The sequence below is a fragment of the Solanum stenotomum genome, chromosome 9, assembly GCF_019186545.1.
Source record: "Solanum stenotomum isolate F172 chromosome 9, ASM1918654v1, whole genome shotgun sequence".
NCBI classification, from domain to species: Eukaryota; Viridiplantae; Streptophyta; class Magnoliopsida; order Solanales; family Solanaceae; genus Solanum; species Solanum stenotomum.
Genome location: NC_064290.1, coordinates 47964688 through 47986273, shown reverse-complemented (window position 1 = coordinate 47986273; position 21586 = coordinate 47964688). Strand labels below are relative to the sequence as shown.

General features: G+C 38.0%; 2 protein-coding genes across 4 annotated transcripts; one reads left to right on the top strand and one right to left on the bottom strand.

Annotated features, from left to right (window-relative positions):
* Positions 1-2544: 2544 nt before the first annotated feature.
* LOC125875753 (pre-mRNA-processing-splicing factor 8A) lies at positions 2545-15268 on the top strand. Its single transcript, XM_049556784.1, has 26 exons — positions 2545-3128; positions 4139-4262; positions 4363-4455; positions 4545-4935; positions 5408-5888; positions 5983-6773; positions 6878-6963; positions 7056-7238; positions 7377-7691; positions 8148-8452; positions 8534-8988; positions 9129-9255; positions 9508-9749; positions 9839-9962; positions 10049-10238; positions 10317-10424; positions 10883-11136; positions 11528-12144; positions 12226-12332; positions 12436-12690; positions 12784-13257; positions 13461-13622; positions 13705-13902; positions 14035-14313; positions 14438-14680; positions 14789-15268. Exons 1-26 carry the CDS (start codon positions 2755-2757, stop codon positions 14978-14980), a joined length of 7170 nt encoding a protein of 2389 aa, XP_049412741.1. The 5' UTR covers positions 2545-2754; the 3' UTR covers positions 14981-15268.
* A 476-nt stretch (positions 15269-15744) lies between these two features.
* Positions 15745-21322, bottom strand: LOC125875759 (pentatricopeptide repeat-containing protein At4g39530-like). 3 transcript variants are annotated; one of them, XM_049556791.1, is made up of 4 exons: positions 21154-21322; positions 17574-19524; positions 17285-17410; positions 15745-16175 (listed from the first exon to the last, which is right to left on the bottom strand). In XM_049556791.1, exon 2 carries the CDS (start codon positions 19445-19447, stop codon positions 17675-17677), a length of 1773 nt encoding a protein of 590 aa, XP_049412748.1. In that variant the 5' UTR covers positions 19448-19524; positions 21154-21322; the 3' UTR covers positions 15745-16175; positions 17285-17410; positions 17574-17674. The 3 variants fall into 3 exon arrangements, with proteins under 3 accessions (XP_049412748.1, XP_049412746.1, XP_049412747.1); XM_049556789.1 differs by lacking the exon at positions 17285-17410 and having other exon boundaries at positions 15746-16175; XM_049556790.1 differs by lacking the exons at positions 17285-17410; positions 21154-21322 and adding an exon at positions 20379-20588 and having other exon boundaries at positions 15746-16175.
* Between the last annotated feature and the right edge of the window lie 264 nt (positions 21323-21586).

The following is a 21586-nucleotide window of genomic DNA, read 5'->3' as shown; positions in this document are numbered from 1 at the left end:
ATCAAATATTAATTCAATAAAAAAAATTGAACATAATTGTAGTGTACTAGTCTTTAATATAATCCTCCCACGTAGTACGGACAATTTTCTCATGTTGAACTTGCATTTCTCAATCATATGACCAAGAAGACGAACCAACATTGTTACTTTGAGACATTTGTTGGTCAAGATCATTCACAACTATATTTTAATGCTCGTAGACCATAAATATTTCATCACCCCTTTGGTATTATCGCAAATAATTATGTAATACTGTACAAATTATGACAATTTTCACTTGTGTGTCAATATCATATGGTTCATGCCTTGTTTCACTTGTGTGCAATTGCATATTTTCAATGCATTAATTTCGTGCTAAAATCAAACATATTGGAAGTAGTGATTATCAAACATACATCACCAATTTTGTCCCTTTTCATATTAAATTGCTTTAAACATTTTCATATGTAGTTGAAAGAGAAGTTTTTTTATTATGAAAAACTAAAAAACTATTGCTTCCTTCACTTGTATTTATATTCACCAAATCAATTCTTACTTTATCATTAATATTCACCAAATTGAAAGCAATAATAATTTTTTTGTTGGGAAGAATAATAAATTTTAAAAAGTAATGATCTGATTATTAATCTTATTTACATATGAAATAAATGTTTAATAGATGTAATGTGGGGTTGTTTTAATAAAATATAAATTTGTAGGCCAACTTTTGTATTAAAAAAAATCTCAAATCATGATATGAATTTCTCATATCATGATTTTTGGAGAATATGGTATTTCATCTCATGATATGAAATGATGCGATGGAATCAACATGAAATCGCATGTCCAAACGCTGATTCCATATCATGATATGGTATTGCATGACCAAACGCCTACTAAGTAAAATGATCTTATAAAGTCATTGTCAACAGTTTGGGGCGCACGGAGTGGCGCCGTGCCCTTGCCCTATACCCAGGTTTTGATAATTTTCTTGCTTCAAATTCATGTTTAACTCCCCTAAAATTGAACGATTTTCCTCAAACTCGTTTGAATTTTTAGAGCCAACATAATTACAACAAAATCCACTCTAAATTACTCAAGAACAATACTCAAACACAAGATCCTCATCATAAGAACTCAACGAAACCTCGTATCAAAAAATGAAACACAAACTTCAAGAAACTCATCAAGAACTCAAATTTCTTAATCTTTATGGATGAATTCGATAATATAAATCATGATTGGTGTGTGGTGAGCAAACCTATCAATATGGAAGCTTACATACCTCTTAGGGATCAAACCCTTGGCGAAATTCCTCGACAAATCTCAAGAATCTTGACGAACGCCTTGAACCTCTCCTATTTTCTCCCCTTGAACTCCTCTCAAAACCCTAAGCGTATTTTAGGATTGTGAGTTTAGACCCCTAAAATATTACTAAAACATTTAAAGCAGATGGGGTAAGGAAAAGACCAAAATACCCCTCATTAATTCAGGCAATTTTTTTTAATTGGACAGACTGAACTCAAACAGACATATATCCCTCATCCGAACTCAAAATTTAGCAAACTCGGTGGCGTTGGAAAGAGGATTCAAAGACCTTTATTTGATATCTTATGGGCCACCTAACTCATCCTATACTAAAAGTTATGGTCGTTTGAAGTTGACCCAAAACTCACTAGTCAAGCTTAACTTGAACAAATCTCAAATTAGCTCTTTCCAAATTAGTTCTTTCTTAAATTAGCTCTTTCTAAGGCCGAGGTGTTACAACTTGGGTGCAACCTCCTTGACTATGTGACTTGTACGGACCCCTAGATGGGTCGTCCAAGTCACCGCGAGTCGTCTAGGGCGTCCTGGTCACTCACGACATCCTTAACAGATCGTGATCGCCTACATAGACCGTGAAGTCGTGAAGGGTCCATGGTCCATTTTGGATCCGTGGACTTGCCCAAATTTCTCCTTTTAGCCATTTCTGGAAGTCCGAGGTGTTACAATAGGTCCTGCCCAAAGTTTGAGATTGTTACAATAATTTCGGTCATAGTTCAAATTTATTTCTAACCTTTTCCCCTTAAAAATATTAATAACTTATAAGATTATTATGGCTGATTCATTAAGCAATATTAATATGACAAAAAAAGTATTTAAAATCCAGTTTGCTATAAATTGACCGTACTATCTAATTTCTTTATAAATTTATTAATTACGTATTAATTAAATTAATAACTGATTCAATGTCTTACTTCTTAAATCCGTGTATGATTTCTTTAAAAGTACTCTTTAGCTTGCAATAAATTTGAAAGGTGAAAAAACTTTAAAACATTTTAATTAATAAATATTGAATTTATTAAATAATTTATAACATTTAAATTTAATGTAGAGGTGATCTAATTTTTAGTCAATTTGTTTTTTTTTTAAAAAGTAATCTAATTTTTAGCTAAATTTAGGTTTTAATCGAGACTCGAAGTCGGTATCCCGCAGTCCCGCACCCATCAACACACTTGTTCGAGTCGGTTTTTCGCTGATTTTTTATAAACCCCATAACCCAAGCCCTATAACAAATTTTCTCTACTTCACTTCTACTACCTCTCCGTCGCCTCCTCCGTGAATCCATTTTTCACGGCCACAGGACCACTGTCAGTCTCCGGTGACAACTCAATTCACAAATCTCCGGAGACATTTTACGTCTAAACGTTTATCGAGGTTTTGCACTTTAGTTAGGGTTTTTGTACTTACTTGCTCGCTCTTATGTAGGTTGAGATTTCGACTTCTAACGAAGTTATGTGGAGTGGAAACGGACAAGATATGTGGAACAATAGTAATATAGCACCACCAGGTACTAGCGGAGGACCACCGCCGCCGCCGTCAATGATGCAGCCACCTCCTCCGCCGTCGTCTATGATGCCTCCGCCACCTGGTACGAGCTCAGGACACTCTATGATGCCTCCCGGTACAAGTGGTGGAGGAGCTAGTGGTGCTGGACCGCCTTTACCACCTCCATCTTATACTGTTTTGCCGACTGAAGCTCAGCTTGAAGAGAAAGCTAGGAAATGGATGCAGCTTAACTCTAAGCGGTATAGTGATAAGCGGAAGTTTGGATTTGTGGAGACGCAAAAGGAGGATATGCCTCCGGAACATGTTCGGAAGATTATTAGGTATTTATTCTTTGCAATTCTTAAATTGTGCATTTTTAGGGGTATAACATCATAAAATGCAGGTAATCTATTTGTTGGGTTTAGTTTAGTTTATTAGGTAATGTGAATAAATGCATTAGTTGGTGTGTATTATCAGATATGAGATCGTGCCAATGTATTTAGGAGAGACGTTGTGGTTTAATTAACTAGGTAATAGGCTGGGATTTTTCTTGCAATTGTGTATGCCTGAGGTTTTTTCAGATTACAGTACATGGATTGTTAGAATTGCTCCAAATCTATTTGTAGTTTTCTTTGTTTAGTTTATTGATAGCATTAGAGTGAGAGCTGTCTAAGAAATACCTGTAGTGAAATTGTCAAAGCTGTAGGTTTGGGGAAGTTTGGGAGTAAACTAAGGGTTTTGTTACGTGGAATCTAAGTGTTTATTTTTTACTGAAAACACTAGTTGGTTGTGTACGAGAGCACTAGTTTGGGAAGTGGCGTACATTTTAACAATTAACTTGAGCTTTTGATGCGCTCCTAAATGAGGTTCTTCTTTGTTTAAATAGTGGGAATATGAAAGGAGTGGTAAATTGGTGTTTACAATGTGGTTTCTGGAGTTCTGATATTTGGTGGGCCCTCATGACCATCTTTGTTGTTACAATATGTGCGCAATTGAATTTAATGAACACCTGAAAAGTAGAACCTTGTAATAATCCAAGGACGAGGACTGTTAAATATTATTAAGAAGAGAAATGAAAGAAAAAAGAATGTGTTATCTCAGAATGTGTAGTTCTTTAATTCAAGTTCTTTTGCTCTATATCTTTGATCTCCTTAAAGTTCCGATGTCAGCATAGAAAAACTGCTTTCTTCCACTGTCTCAACATTACTTATACTTGGAAATCATGACTCTGGTGAACCATAAAAATGAATATAAGTCATGATTTGTGTGATAATGTTTCCTCAGCTTTATAAATATGTGATTTTGTTGTACTTCTGCTCTGGTTTGCTCATCGAGCATATACATATTACAGGGACCATGGGGATATGTCTTCAAAAAAATATCGTCATGATAAACGTGTGTATCTCGGAGCTCTTAAATTTGTACCGCATGCTGTTTACAAACTCCTTGAGAACATGCCTATGCCATGGGAGCAGGTACTCCCTATAGCCTTTTTGATTGTTCTATTCTGATTGTGCTGTGTCTTGTTCTACTAGTCAAATCTTCAGTTTGTTCTAAAATGCTTTTATTTAATAGGTTCGAGATGTAAAAATCCTGTACCATATTACTGGTGCTATTACATTTGTTAATGAGATTCCATGGGTTGTCGAACCTATATATCTGGCTCAGGTATGCCAACTTTGCTTTGCTTTGGTTTTGTTTCCAACTACACTGAGCCATATATGGTTAGACTGATTCATAATCATGAAATCTTGCAGTGGGGCACAATGTGGATCATGATGAGAAGGGAGAAGAGAGACCGGCGACATTTCAAGAGAATGCGTTTTCCTCCCTTTGACGATGAGGAGCCACCGTTAGATTATGCTGATAATCTTTTGGATGTTGATCCTTTGGAGCCAATCCAGTTGGAGTTGGATGAAGAAGAGGATTCTGCGGTTTATAACTGGTTTTATGACCATAAGCCATTGGTGAAAACAAAGCTTATTAATGGTCCTAGTTACCGCAGGTGGCATTTGTCCCTCCCTATAATGGCAACACTTCACCGACTGGCTGGACAGCTTCTTTCAGACCTGACTGATCGCAATTACTTCTACTTGTTTGATATGGAGTCCTTTTTCACTGCTAAAGCATTGAACATGTGCATTCCTGGTAAGGAATATGCTCAACGAGTCCTTAGTTCTCTGTTTCTGTCTTCTGAGTTCTTAGCTAATTTGTCTGCCGAGAAAATGCTGGTGGTCTGAACTGCTTTAGCTTTGCCTAGCTGAAGATTATCCTCCGGTGGAATTCTAAATTTTTTTTATTCTGCCTATTTCCTGTATAACCTTATCCAGAAGGTATACCTGAGTGATTGGTAGTTCAGGAACCTAAAAAATTATGATAATTCTGAGTTCTCCCATATGTTCAATATTTTTTGGGGTATTTCCATGATAGCCCTGCATATTTGGCTTTCATCTTCTAATTTAGGTAATAAATTGGTAATGTGTCACATTTGAACACGGTTTCCTTCTAATATCTATTGTTCTATCCTTTTTTGCTGGTTTAGAGGGTAATTATTTTTCATGGTACGTGTTGATCCTCACTGTTGGTGGACTCTCTTCACTAAGAAGCTTTTTTTCTGCAGGTGGTCCAAAGTTCGAACCTTTATATCGTGACATGGAGAAAGGAGACGAAGACTGGAACGAGTTCAATGATATCAACAAATTGATCATCAGGTCACCACTTAGGACAGAGTACAGAATTGCCTTCCCTCACCTCTACAACAACAGGCCAAGAAAGGTGAGGCTTGGCATATATCACACTCCCATGATCATGTACATAAAAACAGAGGATCCTGATCTACCTGCTTTTTATTATGATCCGCTGATACATCCCATAGTCACCAAGGACCGCAGAGAGAAGAAAGTTTCTGACGATGACGATGATGATGATTTTGCCTTACCCGAGGGTGTGGAACCGTTGCTGACTGAGACTCCAATCTATACTGATACTACTGCTGCTGGTATTTCCCTATTGTTTGCCCCACGCCCATTTAACATGAGATCTGGTCGAACAAGACGTGCTGAAGATATTCCCCTTGTTTCTGATTGGTTTAAGGAACACTGGTATGCTTTCATCTTTTCATTGCTTATCTTGTTTGTCATGGTAAGTTAATCCTTTTACTTCAAATGTATTAACTATCTATTTTGTTTCCTCCAGTCCTCCATCATATCCTGTCAAGGTTCGCGTCAGTTATCAGAAGTTGTTGAAATGTTTTGTATTGAACGAGTTGCATCACAGACCCCCCAAGGCCCAGAAGAAGAAGCACCTCTTTCGCTCACTTCAAGCCACAAAATTTTTCCAAACCACAGAACTTGATTGGGCTGAGGCTGGTCTTCAAGTTTGTAAGCAGGGATATAATATGCTGAATCTCTTGATCCATAGGAAGAACCTGAATTATCTACATCTTGATTACAATTTTAATTTGAAGCCTGTTAAGACACTAACTACAAAGGAACGTAAGAAATCGCGATTTGGAAATGCTTTCCACCTGTGTCGTGAAATTCTGCGTTTGACAAAGCTTGTTGTTGATGCCAATGTCCAGTTTCGTCTGGGAAATGTTGATGCATTTCAGCTGGCAGATGGCTTGCAATACATTTTTTCTCATGTTGGTCAGTTGACGGGTATGTATCGTTACAAGTACAGGCTTATGAGGCAGATTCGGATGTGCAAGGATCTGAAACATTTGATCTATTATCGATTTAATACCGGGCCGGTTGGAAAAGGTCCTGGTTGTGGTTTCTGGGCACCTATGTGGAGGGTGTGGTTATTCTTTCTTCGGGGTATAGTACCTCTTTTGGAACGTTGGTTAGGAAATCTACTGGCAAGGCAATTTGAGGGTCGCCATTCAAAGGGGGTGGCCAAAACTGTCACAAAGCAACGTGTTGAAAGCCACTTCGATTTGGAGCTCCGTGCTGCAGTAATGCATGATGTCCTTGATGCTATGCCAGGTAACACTTTTCTATTGTTGATTGTCTGTCTTTTTTGGGATGCTTCTGTTTCATTCAGTTACTCGACCAATACTTTTGGCTAAGATAGTGCTTATTTACTGCAGAGGGGATCAAGCAAAATAAAGCAAGAACCATCTTACAGCATCTAAGTGAAGCATGGCGTTGTTGGAAAGCAAATATTCCTTGGAAGGTATTATTCCTATCCTTTTTCCCCTCTCCACAACAATGAGTTTTGCTTATGACGAGACACTCAGTTGCTTTTTTGGCTATTTGTTTTATTAGGTCCCTGGTTTGCCTGTTCCTATTGAGAACATGATTCTCCGCTATGTCAAATCCAAAGCTGATTGGTGGACAAATGTTGCTCACTACAACCGTGAACGTATAAGAAGAGGAGCAACTGTTGACAAGACCGTGTGCCGGAAAAACCTTGGAAGATTGACTCGCCTTTGGCTGAAGGCTGAACAGGTAATAACTGAGCAGTTATTACCTGTGGTTATTCTCAACTCAAAAAATTGTTTTTGGTTTTCCCTCTTATTACATTTGCTTATTGGTGACAAGCTTGGGTTAATTCATGCTGCTTTGTCGTTTTCTTGCAATTAACAGGAGCGGCAACATAACTACTTGAAAGACGGACCATATGTTACTCCAGAAGAAGCAGTAGCCATATATACTACCACTGTGCATTGGTTGGAGTCGAGGAAGTTTTCTCCTATACCATTCCCTCCGTTGTCATACAAGCATGACACAAAGTTACTTATCCTTGCACTTGAGAGACTGAAAGAATCTTACAGTGTGGCTGTGAGGCTAAACCAGCAGCAAAGGGAAGAGTTGGGTCTCATTGAGCAAGCTTATGATAATCCTCATGAAGCATTATCACGAATTAAGCGTCATCTGCTTACTCAGCGTGCCTTCAAAGAAGTAAGTTTCACCATTTGAAAGATATCTTTTGAGTGGCAGGGATATTGATATACTGATTTGGTTGGAGCAATTATGATCTTGTTGCACCATCCTATGTTGAGAAAGTTCAGATCTTAGGATTTACTTCATCCAAATACCTTAAATCAAGAATGAGGCATGCTCCATACTACAACCGGTCCAATTGGCCAAATATCATGTAAAAAACCTACGTCAACGATATCATTGAAAAGTTTTGGATACATTGAGGTTCTGTTTCCTTTTATTCTCGCTAGGATTAAATGTAAATTGAATTTGAACAGGCATTAGTTTATTGATTTCGTGTTAAGTTTAAACAAATTCTAGATGCATGCTCTAATTTTTTCATGGAAGTTGCTAAATAGAGCCCTTCAGAATTAGTTTGACAGTTTTTGTGAGAAAAGCTTTCTGAAAGAAGGTACTGATGATTGCATTTCACAGGTTGGAATTGAGTTTATGGACTTGTACAGCTACCTCATTCCAGTTTATGAGATTGAGCCACTTGAGAAGATTACTGATGCATATCTGGATCAGTACCTATGGTATGAAGGTGATAAGCGTCATCTCTTTCCAAATTGGATTAAGCCTGCCGACTCAGAGCCACCACCTCTGTTGGTGTACAAATGGTGTCAAGGCATAAACAATTTGCAAGGAGTATGGGACACTAGTGAAGGACAGTGTGTGGTGATGCTGCAGACCAAGTTTGAGAAGTTCTTTGAAAAGATCGACTTGACCATGCTGAACAGGTTTGTCATTGGAGCTATTGGTATTTAAATTTCATAATGGGTTTTCTGATATTTTTAACCTACTTTTTTATTTTTTTGTAGGCTTCTGCGTTTGGTGCTCGACCACAATATTGCTGATTATGTCACTGCAAAAAACAATGTTGTACTGTCTTACAAAGATATGAGCCATACAAATTCATACGGGCTGATACGCGGTCTTCAGTTTGCTTCATTTGTTGTACAGTACTATGGGCTTGTGTTGGATCTTTTGCTCCTTGGTTTAACTCGAGCAAGTGAAATTGCGGGTCCACCACAGATGCCTAATGAGTTCATAACCTATAGTGATTCTAGAGTGGAAACAAGGCATCCAATCCGGTTGTACTCTCGATACATTGACAAGGTGCATATATTATTTCGCTTCACTCATGAAGAGGCTCGGGACCTTATCCAAAGATATCTTACTGAGCATCCTGATCCCAACAATGAAAATATGGTTGGTTATAACAACAAGAAATGCTGGCCAAGGGACGCAAGAATGAGGCTCATGAAGCATGATGGTAATTGTTATTTAGTTTTTTCCATGTTCCTTAATTTTGAATTTGTGTAGTTAGCGTTTACGGGTAAACATCAATGAGTGTTGATTTATTTTCATGTTACCGTGGAACTTGACTTCCATTTTGGTTAATTCACATTTCAGTTAATCTTGGGAGAAGTGTCTTCTGGGACATGAAGAATCGACTGCCTAGAAGTATCACTACTTTGGAGTGGGAAAATAGCTTTGTCTCTGTTTATAGCAAAGATAATCCGAACTTGCTCTTCAGCATGTATGTACCTCTTTCTGTTTGTTTTCTGTTATTGCTTTTGGGTGGTGATGTCTACTACAGAGAATCCTGTAGGTTGCTTAAAATATTCATTGGGTGGGTGGCAATGGGACTGGATGATTCTATATGCCAATTTTTTTTAGGAAACCGTTGTGTTTAGCATGTCTAGACAAGAGTCGTTTATGGCTTACTCTTTATTGAAGACTCTGTTATCTACTTATCTTTGAATGAGCTTATGTTGATATGCTTGTTTAGGTGTGGGTTTGAAGTTCGGATACTGCCTAAGATTAGAATGACCCAAGAGGCATTCAGCAATACAAGAGATGGAGTCTGGAATTTGCAAAACGAGCAGACTAAGGAACGCACAGCTGTTGCCTTCCTGCGTGTAGATGATGAGCACATGAAGGTGTTTGAGAATCGTGTTAGGCAGATCCTTATGTCCTCTGGTTCTACAACATTCACAAAGATCGTTAACAAATGGAACACTGCTCTTATTGGTAACATCTTGTTCTAAGAATTATTCCTGTATGAACTTTTGTCTTGCTAGTGGGTCCTTGCAACTGAGGTTTTTGGTATGTTCTTGTAGGCCTCATGACATATTTCCGTGAAGCAACAGTGCATACACAAGAGTTGCTGGACCTGCTGGTCAAATGTGAAAACAAGATACAGACTCGTATTAAGATTGGTTTGAACTCAAAAATGCCTAGCAGGTTAGTTCTTGAATATGTGTGACCTTGTGTCTGGAATTAGTTAGCTAAATTTTCAGTAATTATATTTAATTTGATGACTGTTTTAGGTTTCCTCCTGTTATTTTCTACACACCAAAGGAAATTGGAGGGCTTGGAATGTTGTCAATGGGTCACATATTGATCCCCCAGAGTGATCTTAGGTATAGTCAGCAAACAGATGTTGGTGTCACACATTTCAGAAGTGGAATGAGCCATGAAGAGGACCAATTGATCCCAAATCTCTACCGGTACATACAGGTGAGTTTTGATGCTGGTTGACTTATTCTTTTGTCTGCCTAACTTATTAGCTAATACCAGTTTATTACTCCTTGACAGCCTTGGGAAAGTGAGTTTATAGACTCTCAGAGAGTTTGGGCCGAGTATGCTTTGAAAAGGCAGGAAGCCCAGGCACAGAATAGGCGCTTGACTCTTGAAGATTTGGAAGTGAGTTTTCTTTCTTTTCTACATTGATAACTCTCTTGTGTCCTTTGGATTAGTAGAATTGTCTACACCCTCTGCTGTACTCTCTATTAAGTGGTTTACAGGCCAAGCCAAAATCACATGTTTGTAATAATTTTGTATACCTTTTGAGACTCCAAAGGGGAAAAAAAACAGAACACAAGCTGGTGAGAGATCATAAATTGTGCCCATTCTCTCTGCCTACTCTCTTAACTGTTTGCAGGCCTAGTCGAAATCATGTTGTTTGTGATATTTGTGATTTCCTTTAATTATCGCTCAAAAAGAAAAAAAATACCAAAGCTAGTGGGAGATGCTGAAATCATGCCCAACACATTCTTGCTTTTTTTTGCTTTTTTGTGTGTGTGTATATCAACAGCTTTCATGTTATTTTGAGCAATTGGTTATTTGCTCATTTTGTTAACTTGCCTCTTGTGATCCATTAGGATTCGTGGGATCGTGGAATACCTCGAATCAATACATTGTTCCAGAAGGATCGCCACACCCTTGCATATGACAAAGGATGGAGAGTAAGAACAGATTTTAAGCAGTACCAAGTTCTTAAGCAGAATCCGTTCTGGTGGACACACCAGAGGCATGATGGAAAGCTATGGAACCTGAATAATTATCGTACTGATGTTATTCAAGCTCTTGGAGGAGTTGAAGGAATTCTTGAGCATACATTATTCAAAGGAACATAGTATGCTCTCTTCCTCACTGCTCTTTGCATTTCATTTATTTTGCTGGTTTTCACATATTGATAGTACAGCACAGCAGTCTTTGTGCCTTATGTGCTCTCCTTTTCAGTTAGGGTTTTCGTTTACTGCTTGATATGTTATGTCTTATTGGTCTTGGAATTAACAATAAATAGGCTCGAACAATGTGGCAACGACCGTTAAGGTGCTGTGCTGTCATTAGTTGGTGTGTAGCCTTCATGGCTAGCAATTTTACTCTTTTTTACTTCTAAGAGTGGCTCAAGGAAAAAATCTGTTTTTTTTACTCTCTGAACTCTGAAGTGGGTTATTTTGTCTCAGTTTTGCATAAGTTCCTTGATTCAGGTTTTACTAACTTAGTTCCTTTTGATATTTCAGTTTCCCTACTTGGGAGGGTCTTTTCTGGGAGAAAGCTTCAGGTTTTGAGGAATCCATGAAGTACAAGAAACTGACTAATGCTCAACGATCTGGGCTTAATCAAATTCCAAATCGTAGGTTTACACTTTGGTGGTCACCAACCATAAATAGGGCAAATGTCTATGTTGGTTTCCAAGTACAGCTGGATCTGACTGGGATATTTATGCACGGGAAAATTCCAACTCTGAAGATATCTTTAATACAGATATTCCGTGCACATTTGTGGCAGAAGATCCATGAGAGTGTCGTCATGGATCTCTGCCAAGTTTTGGATCAAGAGTTGGATGCATTGGAAATTGAAACTGTACAGAAGGAAACGATTCATCCAAGAAAGAGTTACAAAATGAATAGCTCGTGTGCTGACATCCTCCTCTTTGCTGCGCATAGATGGCCAATGTCAAAACCTAGTCTTGTGGCTGAATCAAAGGATGTGTTTGACCAGAAAGCTAGTAACAAATACTGGATAGATGTGCAGCTTCGGTGGGGCGACTACGATTCTCATGACATTGAGCGTTATACACGAGCAAAGTTCATGGATTACACAACAGACAACATGTCTATTTATCCATCGCCTACTGGTATGTCACATGTGCTTCTGTTGATCAATCAAATTCATTCTCTTTGTCAGACAAGTTTTATTTACTTGGTTCTTTTTTCAGGTGTTATGATTGGACTTGACCTTGCTTACAACTTGCATTCCGCCTTTGGAAACTGGTTTCCTGGTTCAAAACCATTGCTTGCCCAAGCTATGAACAAGATTATGAAGGTATCTCTCCCCTTCCAATCATCCATTATTTTCGTGAAGTGGTGCATGTACAGTATGTGTTACGGCTGAAAGTTTCTTAACATCCTTATGTTTGATTATGCAGTCAAATCCTGCGCTCTATGTGCTGAGGGAACGCATAAGGAAAGGGTTGCAACTGTATTCTTCAGAGCCCACAGAACCATATTTATCATCTCAGAACTATGGAGAGATATTCAGCAATCAAATCATCTGGTTTGTTGATGACACAAATGTGTACCGTGTGACCATCCACAAGACCTTTGAGGGAAATCTGACAACCAAGCCCATAAATGGTGCAATTTTCATTTTCAATCCCAGGACAGGTCAACTGTTTTTGAAGGTAAGTGCAGTTTGACTATAATTTTCTCATGAACTCTTTGGGAGAACTCCATTGTCCAGTAGCTAATGTGTGTCCTGTTCTTTTCATTTACAGGTCATTCACACAAGTGTGTGGGCAGGGCAAAAGCGTCTTGGCCAACTGGCAAAGTGGAAAACAGCCGAAGAAGTGGCTGCGCTTGTTAGGTCTTTGCCTGTTGAAGAACAACCAAAGCAAATTATTGTGACTCGGAAGGGAATGCTTGATCCATTGGAGGTCCACTTGCTCGATTTTCCAAATATTGTTATCAAAGGAAGTGAGCTGCAATTACCATTCCAGGCTTGTTTGAAGATAGAGAAATTTGGTGATCTGATACTGAAGGCTACAGAGCCTCAAATGGTTCTGTTCAACATATATGATGATTGGTTGAAGAGTATCTCATCTTATACAGCATTCTCCAGGCTCATCCTCATTCTGCGTGCACTCCATGTGAACAATGAGAAGGCTAAGATGTTACTCAAGCCTGACAAGTCTGTCATTACCGAGCCTCACCACATCTGGCCTTCACTTACAGATGACCAGTGGATGAAGGTATGCTTAAGTCAATGTACCTATGCTTCATCCGGTATTTGCCATACCTTGATATTGTGAAAGGAACTTTTGTCAGTGGCTTTATGAGCGCTCTTCATAAGGAGAGAATCTCTCTTTGTCTTGTTTGGTAGCACACCTGTGAGGTTGTGGATTTTGATTTGGTTGACGTATTTCTAAGTCTGGATTGTTGTGCATGGTTTCAGGTTGAGGTAGCGCTTCGAGATCTCATTCTCTCAGACTACGCAAAAAAGAACAATGTGAACACATCAGCATTGACAGTGTCTGAGATCCGTGATATTATACTTGGAGCTGAGATAACTCCACCATCACAGCAGCGCCAACAGATAGCTGAGATTGAGAAACAGGTAATGGTCTTGGTCCTTCTAGTACTTGGCGAAGTAGTACTTTGTTTTAGATCTGCTGTTGCTGATGTGCATATCCTTTCAGGCTAAGGAAGCAAGTCAACTGACTGCTGTTACCACAAAGACAACTAATGTCCATGGTGATGAGTTGATTGTTACTACAACAAGTCCCTATGAACAAGCTGCCTTTGGCTCTAAAACAGATTGGCGTGTCAGAGCAATTTCTGCTACAAATCTCTATCTCCGTGTGAACCACATATATGTAAATTCGGAGGACATAAAGGTGCTCATTGTCTCGCCTTCTTTTGCTCAACTAGACATACTATACCTTTTTATCACTTTTTACATAGAATCATTGTAGTTACCAAAAAAAACATATTCCACTAACATATTTCGATTTTAACTATTTGTTCAGGAGACTGGATATACTTACATCATGCCAAAAAATATTCTGAAGAAGTTCATCTGCATTGCTGATCTGCGGACACAAATTGCTGGTTACTTGTATGGTGTAAGTCCACCAGATAATCCTCAGGTGAAAGAAATCCGGTGTATTGCAATGCCTCCACAGTGGGGTACACATCAGCAGGTGCATCTACCTTCTGGTCTTCCTGAGCATGATTTTCTCACTGACTTGGAGCCATTGGGATGGATGCATACACAACCAAATGAGCTTCCTCAGTTATCGCCACAGGTTAACTTCTAATGATCTTTGTTTTGTTTGTGTAGCTGTAATGAGTTATTCTGGGCATTAGGTTGGGTTTGTTTATTCTCTCTATGCACGGCTCTTCTGATGTGTGAATTATTCTGAATTACAGGATGTGACTTCACATGCTCGGGTCCTGGAGAACAACAAACACTGGGATGGAGAGAAGTGTATTATATTGACATGCAGTTTCACGCCAGGGTCTTGTTCATTAACTGCATATAAGTTGACGCCAACCGGGTATGAATGGGGACGTGCTAACAAGGATACAGGAAGTAACCCTCATGGTTACCTGCCAACTCATTATGAGAAGGTCCAGATGCTGTTGAGTGACCGATTCCTTGGCTTTTACATGGTAAGTATGCACAGATTATTCAGTTGAATTACTGCATCAATGTTTCCTGCATGTTTGCGATGCTTTCTTCCATGTAGATGTGAATGTAAATTGATTTATTTTGTGCAGGTACCTGATAATGGACCTTGGAATTACAACTTCATGGGAGTGAAACACACTGTTAGCATGAAATATGGAGTGAAGTTAGGTACACCTCGTGAGTACTACAATGAGGATCACAGACCAACGCATTTCCTGGAATTCAGTAATATGGAGGAAGGTGATACTGCTGAGGCAGATCGAGAGGATACATTTACATAATAAATATACTGCTACTATTCAAATGAGTTGAGTAATTTGGGGCGTCCAATCAAAATGGTTACTTTTGTGTTCCTTGTATGTTTCAGCTGTAATACGGAGTGTAGTGGCCGATGGAACAAGTTGTAAATATATGAAAATGATTTTGTAGCTTGATGCCACTGTATACTTTTTATTGGAGGATGACGAACGTTACTGTTTAGCTTGCGTTGCTTGTTTGTTGTGAAACAAACAGATGCTTGTACATTAGAGCAAGTAAATTGGTTTTTGGGCATTTTGAATTTTCCTTAATCCCGCAGCTGTGGCTCTTCTTTGTCTTATTCTTCAAATTTTATTACTACTACTTTTGTTTCTAGTACATTGATTACCTTTTTATCATCGGTGATTTCTGTTCTTAATTATTTTCATCCTAGCTTTCAAACCTGTTCATTGTTGTTGTTGACACTTGTGTTCAGCCTTGCTCGCTTGCAACTTGACTATTCCACCAAATACTTGCTAGCTCGTACCAACACATGTATCAATTAACTTTGTCCAGTATTAGTACCTTTTATATCTACTGAAATCTGAACCGCGGATTTCAAGACTGAGTGGCCTTGTAACACACCTACATGGATATTTGTTCTCCAGTGCAGATGGTTGCCATATTAGGAATAATGGAAAGTTGAACAAAGTAAAAGGAAACACCATTATTTTAAGTCAATAACCTTCAATAACTTTGAGATAAAAGGAATAGAAACACTGAAAACGCAAATTTAAGTTTGTGAAATTGGGTATAGTAAGTTTAGTGTTGCAGAGAAATCATAAAATTTTCTTATTTCACATTGTGCTACATGAAAGAAGAGTGAAAAAAAAAGAAAAAGGGATCCGTCTTGCTGATATCAACCTTGTAAACGTATTGTTTCATTGCCCATCAACGCAGACTGGTATTTAAAGAATATTTCACCAAAAATTTACAGCTTTGATGCAACTCCTATAATCTCTGAGGAATTTCTTAGCCAAACACCCATGGCTAGAGAGGCAGTGAGGCACCACCGCGACTTCACTTTGTAACTTCTATTAGTGTCAAGTATACTGTATGGGGATTGACTTTTCGCAGCTTGTTGCTGCAGACTCTTGTTGAACAATACAAATATATTCATCTTTAATGATCTGCTGATGCTTATGGATGATGTACTTCCATGAGTGTTGATATATGTATCTGAAAAGAAAGCTAAACCGAGTGAGGCTCTGATACTTTTCTTTATCTATATAATAAAAAAAAGACAAACATTTTGAAAGAACAAAACAAAGCAAACGAGGCAAGGATATCAGGTAATGGCAACAACCACAGTAGTAGCAGCATAGAACATAAACATTTTTTGTTTTATAGTTGTGGTGTCCGGGCCAACTTGCACGCAACTCGACTAATTCCACGGCATATCTATCACCTCCCACTTAGCAACAGGTATCAAGTAACAGATGGGAAGAAATCATCTACTGTTTTTTGTTTATGTTTATGCTCTAAAAGCATAAACATAAATCTTAATCAACAGAAACTCATCCTATCACAAAATTGCCAAACAGAAAAGTGCACTTTACTTTAGGTTAAGTGAATTCACCAGAAAAGATTTTCTTTGACAAAAAAAGTATCGGTTTTTTAGATGCTGGAAGAAGTCATGTGATGGCAAAAACATGAGAATAGTTGTTGCTGAAGAGAATAGAAGTGAGTATATGAAATTAGAGTATAGCTGCTCGTAGATAAATAGATACAGACACTGTACCAGAACAACTAGCATTCAAAGAACCACTTATTCCGTCACGTTACATGATACATAAACTTACGAAAGTGATTTTTTGAGACATAATATGACCTGGAAAAGTAGCACATGCTAAGAGTTTACTTGTAGCTCAAAATTGATATACAGAAAAGAATAAATCCCAAAAGCGAAATGACATTTCATTCACATGTCAAAGGAATTCTCCATATGCATAAGATCGTAGAATCTCAAATACGGGATGCAGGTAAAGAGCAACTGCATCTCCATAGAGAAAACTGGTTTTAACAAGATACCTTTAATCGTTCTAACAAATTCATACCTGAACCTGAAAGGCCAAGAATTAAGAGTTCTCTACGCAGTTTTAGAGGTAAATTTTTGTCATTGAACCAATCCAATTGTTTACTTATTCAATGAGACTGAGTTAATTTGGAAGCTCACCCAACCTATTTTAATTTAAATTCAGTAGGATCAAATTGTGAAACCTATGCTTAAAGAATTAGAGTTACAAAATCAGCCACAAAGGTCAAAGAATATAAACTTTCTTATGCACCTTAAAGAGGAAAATTTCAGTCAGTGGGGATCAAAATGCCAAATCCATCCCTAAAGAATGAGGGCAACAAACTCAGCTGTTACCAAAGCAGAGGGTGATTGCAGTCACAAAACTCGACCTGTCAGACTAAATATATAAACTCTTAGATAAATATCCAGATCAACAGCTAGATAACCAAACCATCCGATTACATCATGAAGGAAGACACAACAACATTCATCTCCGAGTATCAAGTTTTAAAAGACCAAAAACAGTTTGAAAGAAGCAGATTGAAAAGATAAGTCCACACCTTTGTTAGTTCAGTAAAATCTGTCATTTCAGAAATCCTTCGTACATGCCGAGCTTAATGTTCACAATAGTGCTGAAGCAGTGGGAAAAGATCTGCCTTTCCTATGCTGAATCAAGGAGGATAATTTCTTCATCCCATCCACAGCCTAAAGTTCCAAGCACATTCACGATTTCCTCAATCCTCGAGTTCGCAAAATTGCCAATTGTGAACTTCTCAACAGATCCCTTCACTTCAATGAGACTATGACCCGCCTCCTTCTTTAAACCACAACACTTCAGCATTTTTCTTGCCTCTGCTACACTATCCCACTTCTCGTCTGAAGCATATAAGTTTGATAACAAAACATAAGGCGAAGTAGAAACTGGCTGAAGCTGTAGGAGCTTCTTAGCCATTCTTTCCCCAATTACAACATCACCATGCAGCCGACAAGCTGAAAGTAAGCAACCTAAAACAACTGAATCATGCCCAAAGGGGTACCTTTGCATGTATTCTTCAGCATCTTTCAGTCTCCCAGCTCGTCCTAGTAAATCAATGAGGCAAGAGAAATGTTCAATGTCGGGAGTAACCCCATAAATCTCGTTCATGGTATTGAAGTAATATAGGCCCTCATCTACAAGCCCTGCATGATTACAAGCGACTAGAAGTCCGAGAAATGTGACAGAATCAGGCTTTAAACCAACACTCTTCATCTCCTCGAATAATTTTATAACTTTTTTTCCGTGGCCATGGTTAGCAAATCCAGCAATGACACTATTCCATGAGACAAGGTTACGAGAAATCATTAGCCTAAAAGTTGTATATGCATACTGGATACAGCCACATTTAGCATACATGTTCACAAGGGCATTGACAACACCAATATCTACACTTGAGCTTTTTCTAATAAGATGAGCATGTATTTGCTGCCCAAATTGCATCGAACCCATGCCAGCACATGCAGAAAGCAGACTAGCATAAGTAAACTCATCAGGCCCTCCATCAAAATATTCGACCATCTCTCTAAAAACAACCAAGGCCTTAGAATGATCATCACAACGAGAACAAGCAGCAATGAGAGTATTCCATGAAATGGCATCTTTCTCTTTGATTGATCTGAAAATTTTGTCAGCTTCATTTAACAAGTTCAAATTTGAGTACACTGTCATTATTATATTGCCTATAAAGGCGGTCCCATCAAGTTTGAGCTTGATTGTTTGGCTATGCAATTGCATTCCTTTCCCTAAATCATGTGCAGTATTGCAGGTTCCTAATAAGCCAACAAAGGTAAAGCGGTCCGGAACCAACCGTTGTTGGCACATACTTTTGTAGACTTCAAATGCTTTCTCTCTTTGATTACTTTCTACCAAACCCATTATGATTGTGTTGTAAGAGACATCAGTAGGAGTGGGTGTCAATGCAAAAACTGATAGAGCGTCACTACATTGACCATTTTTCATGTACATTGAGATCAGAGAGTTGGACACAAACGAAATGGATGAACAGCCTAATTTGATAGACTGGGAATGTATTTGTCTACCAAGTTTCAAGGCCAAGAGGTTAGCACATGAACTAAGAGCACTAGCAAGGACAAATTCATTGGGCTCTAGTGGCATTTGGGAGTAGAGGCTGATAGCCATGAGGTGTTTACCATCTTGATCATAACCAGCGATCATGGCTGACCAGGTAACAAGATTTCTTTTGGACATCTCATTAAAAATCTGACTGGCAAAGTTAATATTTCCACACTTGGCATACATGTTGAGGATGTGATTGGATATGAGAACATCACCTTGTAAGCCTGACTTGATTGCAGCTGCATGAAGAGAGAGTCCATAATGGAATGCCTTGGTCTTAGAACAATGATGCAATAGTGAACCAAGAATTTCTGGTACCATTTACCACACACGAAGGCAAGTTCTCATGTACTAGTACATCTCTTATATCAAAAAGGTCTTCACTCAAGCAAATAAACCTGCACGAAAGGTTCAGCAAATAAGGGCAGAGGACAAAAACAAAACCGTTGATAATTATAATTATAACTAATTCAAATTAATTACAAGTTTTTCTTTCATCATCAGGTCAATAACAAAGAAGTTTCACATATATGCAAATATTACAAAAACATCCGTCACATAAAATAACATCATATTTTATCCAGCAAAACCACTTACTCGCTCCTTCTGTGTAACCTACTCATATTCTTTCTCTATATTGTTCTCAAAATTAGCTTCACATTGGCATTAACTCCAAAACTAGTCCTGTTTTCCCCTTTATCTTCGCCAAACAACATCACTAAACTCGAAAAAGAAAATAATAACATAAAGAACAAAGAGAAAAGCAAAAGACAGCCTAGTATATAAGGAAAGACAAAAGGAGAGGTACACGGAGAAGTGGAAAATGTTGCAAATCAGAGTCATTTCAACTTTATGAAGTTTACAACAACTACGAGGTTTATCAAAAAGAAGTGCTCTTTATCACATGAATGTCATTTTCTCACCTGGCAAATCAAACTTCAAATCACAACTCCTAAAACTTTCTTGCTACTTTTTAAGATCTGAAAAATCGCATCTTGTAGCTTCTACATTTATATAAACAACAATTTAACCAAAAAGCAAAAGCAAATCAATCATCTTACTATTTCATTCAAGACGAGTAACCAAACCAAACAACACAAGTTCTTTGAAAGAGTGAACTTATGCAACTTGATGAAGTAACTGTATAAAATGCACAAGCAATATATACGTAGCTTTTTAACATAACATATAGATAAGTTAACTGCACTTCATCTTCATAAACATACAAGTTGTGTGGTCATTATTAAATTACCTACGAAGTAAGGTGGAACAAGAACTCAACTTGGGTCATTATTGAATTTCTTCCTCTTGTTCTTTTTCCCACAAGCTACAATGCAACCAAGTTTGATAACCAAAAAACCTAATCTTGGATCATCATCTCACGCATAGAAATTTGGAATTTTCTTTTTGCTAATGTTTGTATACTTTATTTCTCTCCCTTGTTTCCATTCCCCTTTTAATTCTTAAAATAAAAAATATGAGAGGTTTCCTCTAAACATTCAAAAATCAGATCTGCAAATAGCGAGGATATATATATACACATCCAACTTTCGCACATGTGGACTAATTCCATGGGATACCTGTCACCTCCCACCAGCGACAAGTACCAGATAACTCTGTCCAACAAAGCTAGGACAAATGAGAAGAAATCAGCTTGTGTTTTTTTGTCTCTGCTGGCATATGAACCTAACATGATTCTCAACTCACTTCATTGACCACTACGCCACACCCTTGGCTGCAAATCCTCCATTATACTATCTGATCAACTTTACTGAACTTATCAAATATATCCCCAATTAACATTTTCCCCCAATTTCAACAGAATCTACCCATTTCGAACTGAATGAAATGGTGACGTGATTAACAAAATCAAAACACTAACACAAAAAAATATAAAATGTGTAGATATAATAACACTCTTCATTCAACAATTTTCCTATTTCAGTTAAAAATTGGTCGAATTGAGTCTGAAACATAGCAGGAACAAAAATTAATGGAGGAAAAATTCGAAGTAGTATATGAAATACCTCTTCTGGTGAAGCCTATCAGCAATTTATAAGCTGATTGATAAGACTCTGCTCTTCTTCAACTTCCGCCAATGGCTATGCAATTCAACAATTGAAATTGCCGCCGGTATTTCAACTTCCGTCAATGGCTTGAAATTGCCGCCGGTATTTAGTAATCGGTAAAGTTGGACAATAAAGTTAATAATAATTTAGTAAAGTAAAAAACAGTAATTTCGCAAATAGCCACTAAAATAAACATAATTAGGCTATAATTATAGTTTGTTAATTATGATTCGTAGCTACATGTTAGAGTGAGGAGGGAGGCTCGCGAGATTGGGAGAGGAATGAGAGAGGTGTGCGAGAGAGTGGGGAGAGGCTAATTGTATATATAAATATATATATCTGTCGAATTTTATATGTATATTTGTCAAATAATTATATATATGTAACTGAT

Excerpts from the sequence above, each read along its gene's own strand:
- LOC125875759 (XM_049556791.1), bottom strand. The coding sequence starts at position 19,447 with ATGGTACCAGAAATTCTTGGTTCACTATTGCATCATTGTTCTAAGACC.
- LOC125875753 (XM_049556784.1), top strand. The coding sequence starts at position 2,755 with ATGTGGAGTGGAAACGGACAAGATATGTGGAACAATAGTAATATAGCA. Across the intron at positions 4,263-4,362 it reads TGCCTATGCCATGGGAGCAG|GTTCGAGATGTAAAAATCCT; the intron begins GTACTCCCTATA and ends TTTATTTAATAG. Across the intron at positions 13,258-13,460 it reads CAGATGACCAGTGGATGAAG|GTTGAGGTAGCGCTTCGAGA; the intron begins GTATGCTTAAGT and ends GCATGGTTTCAG.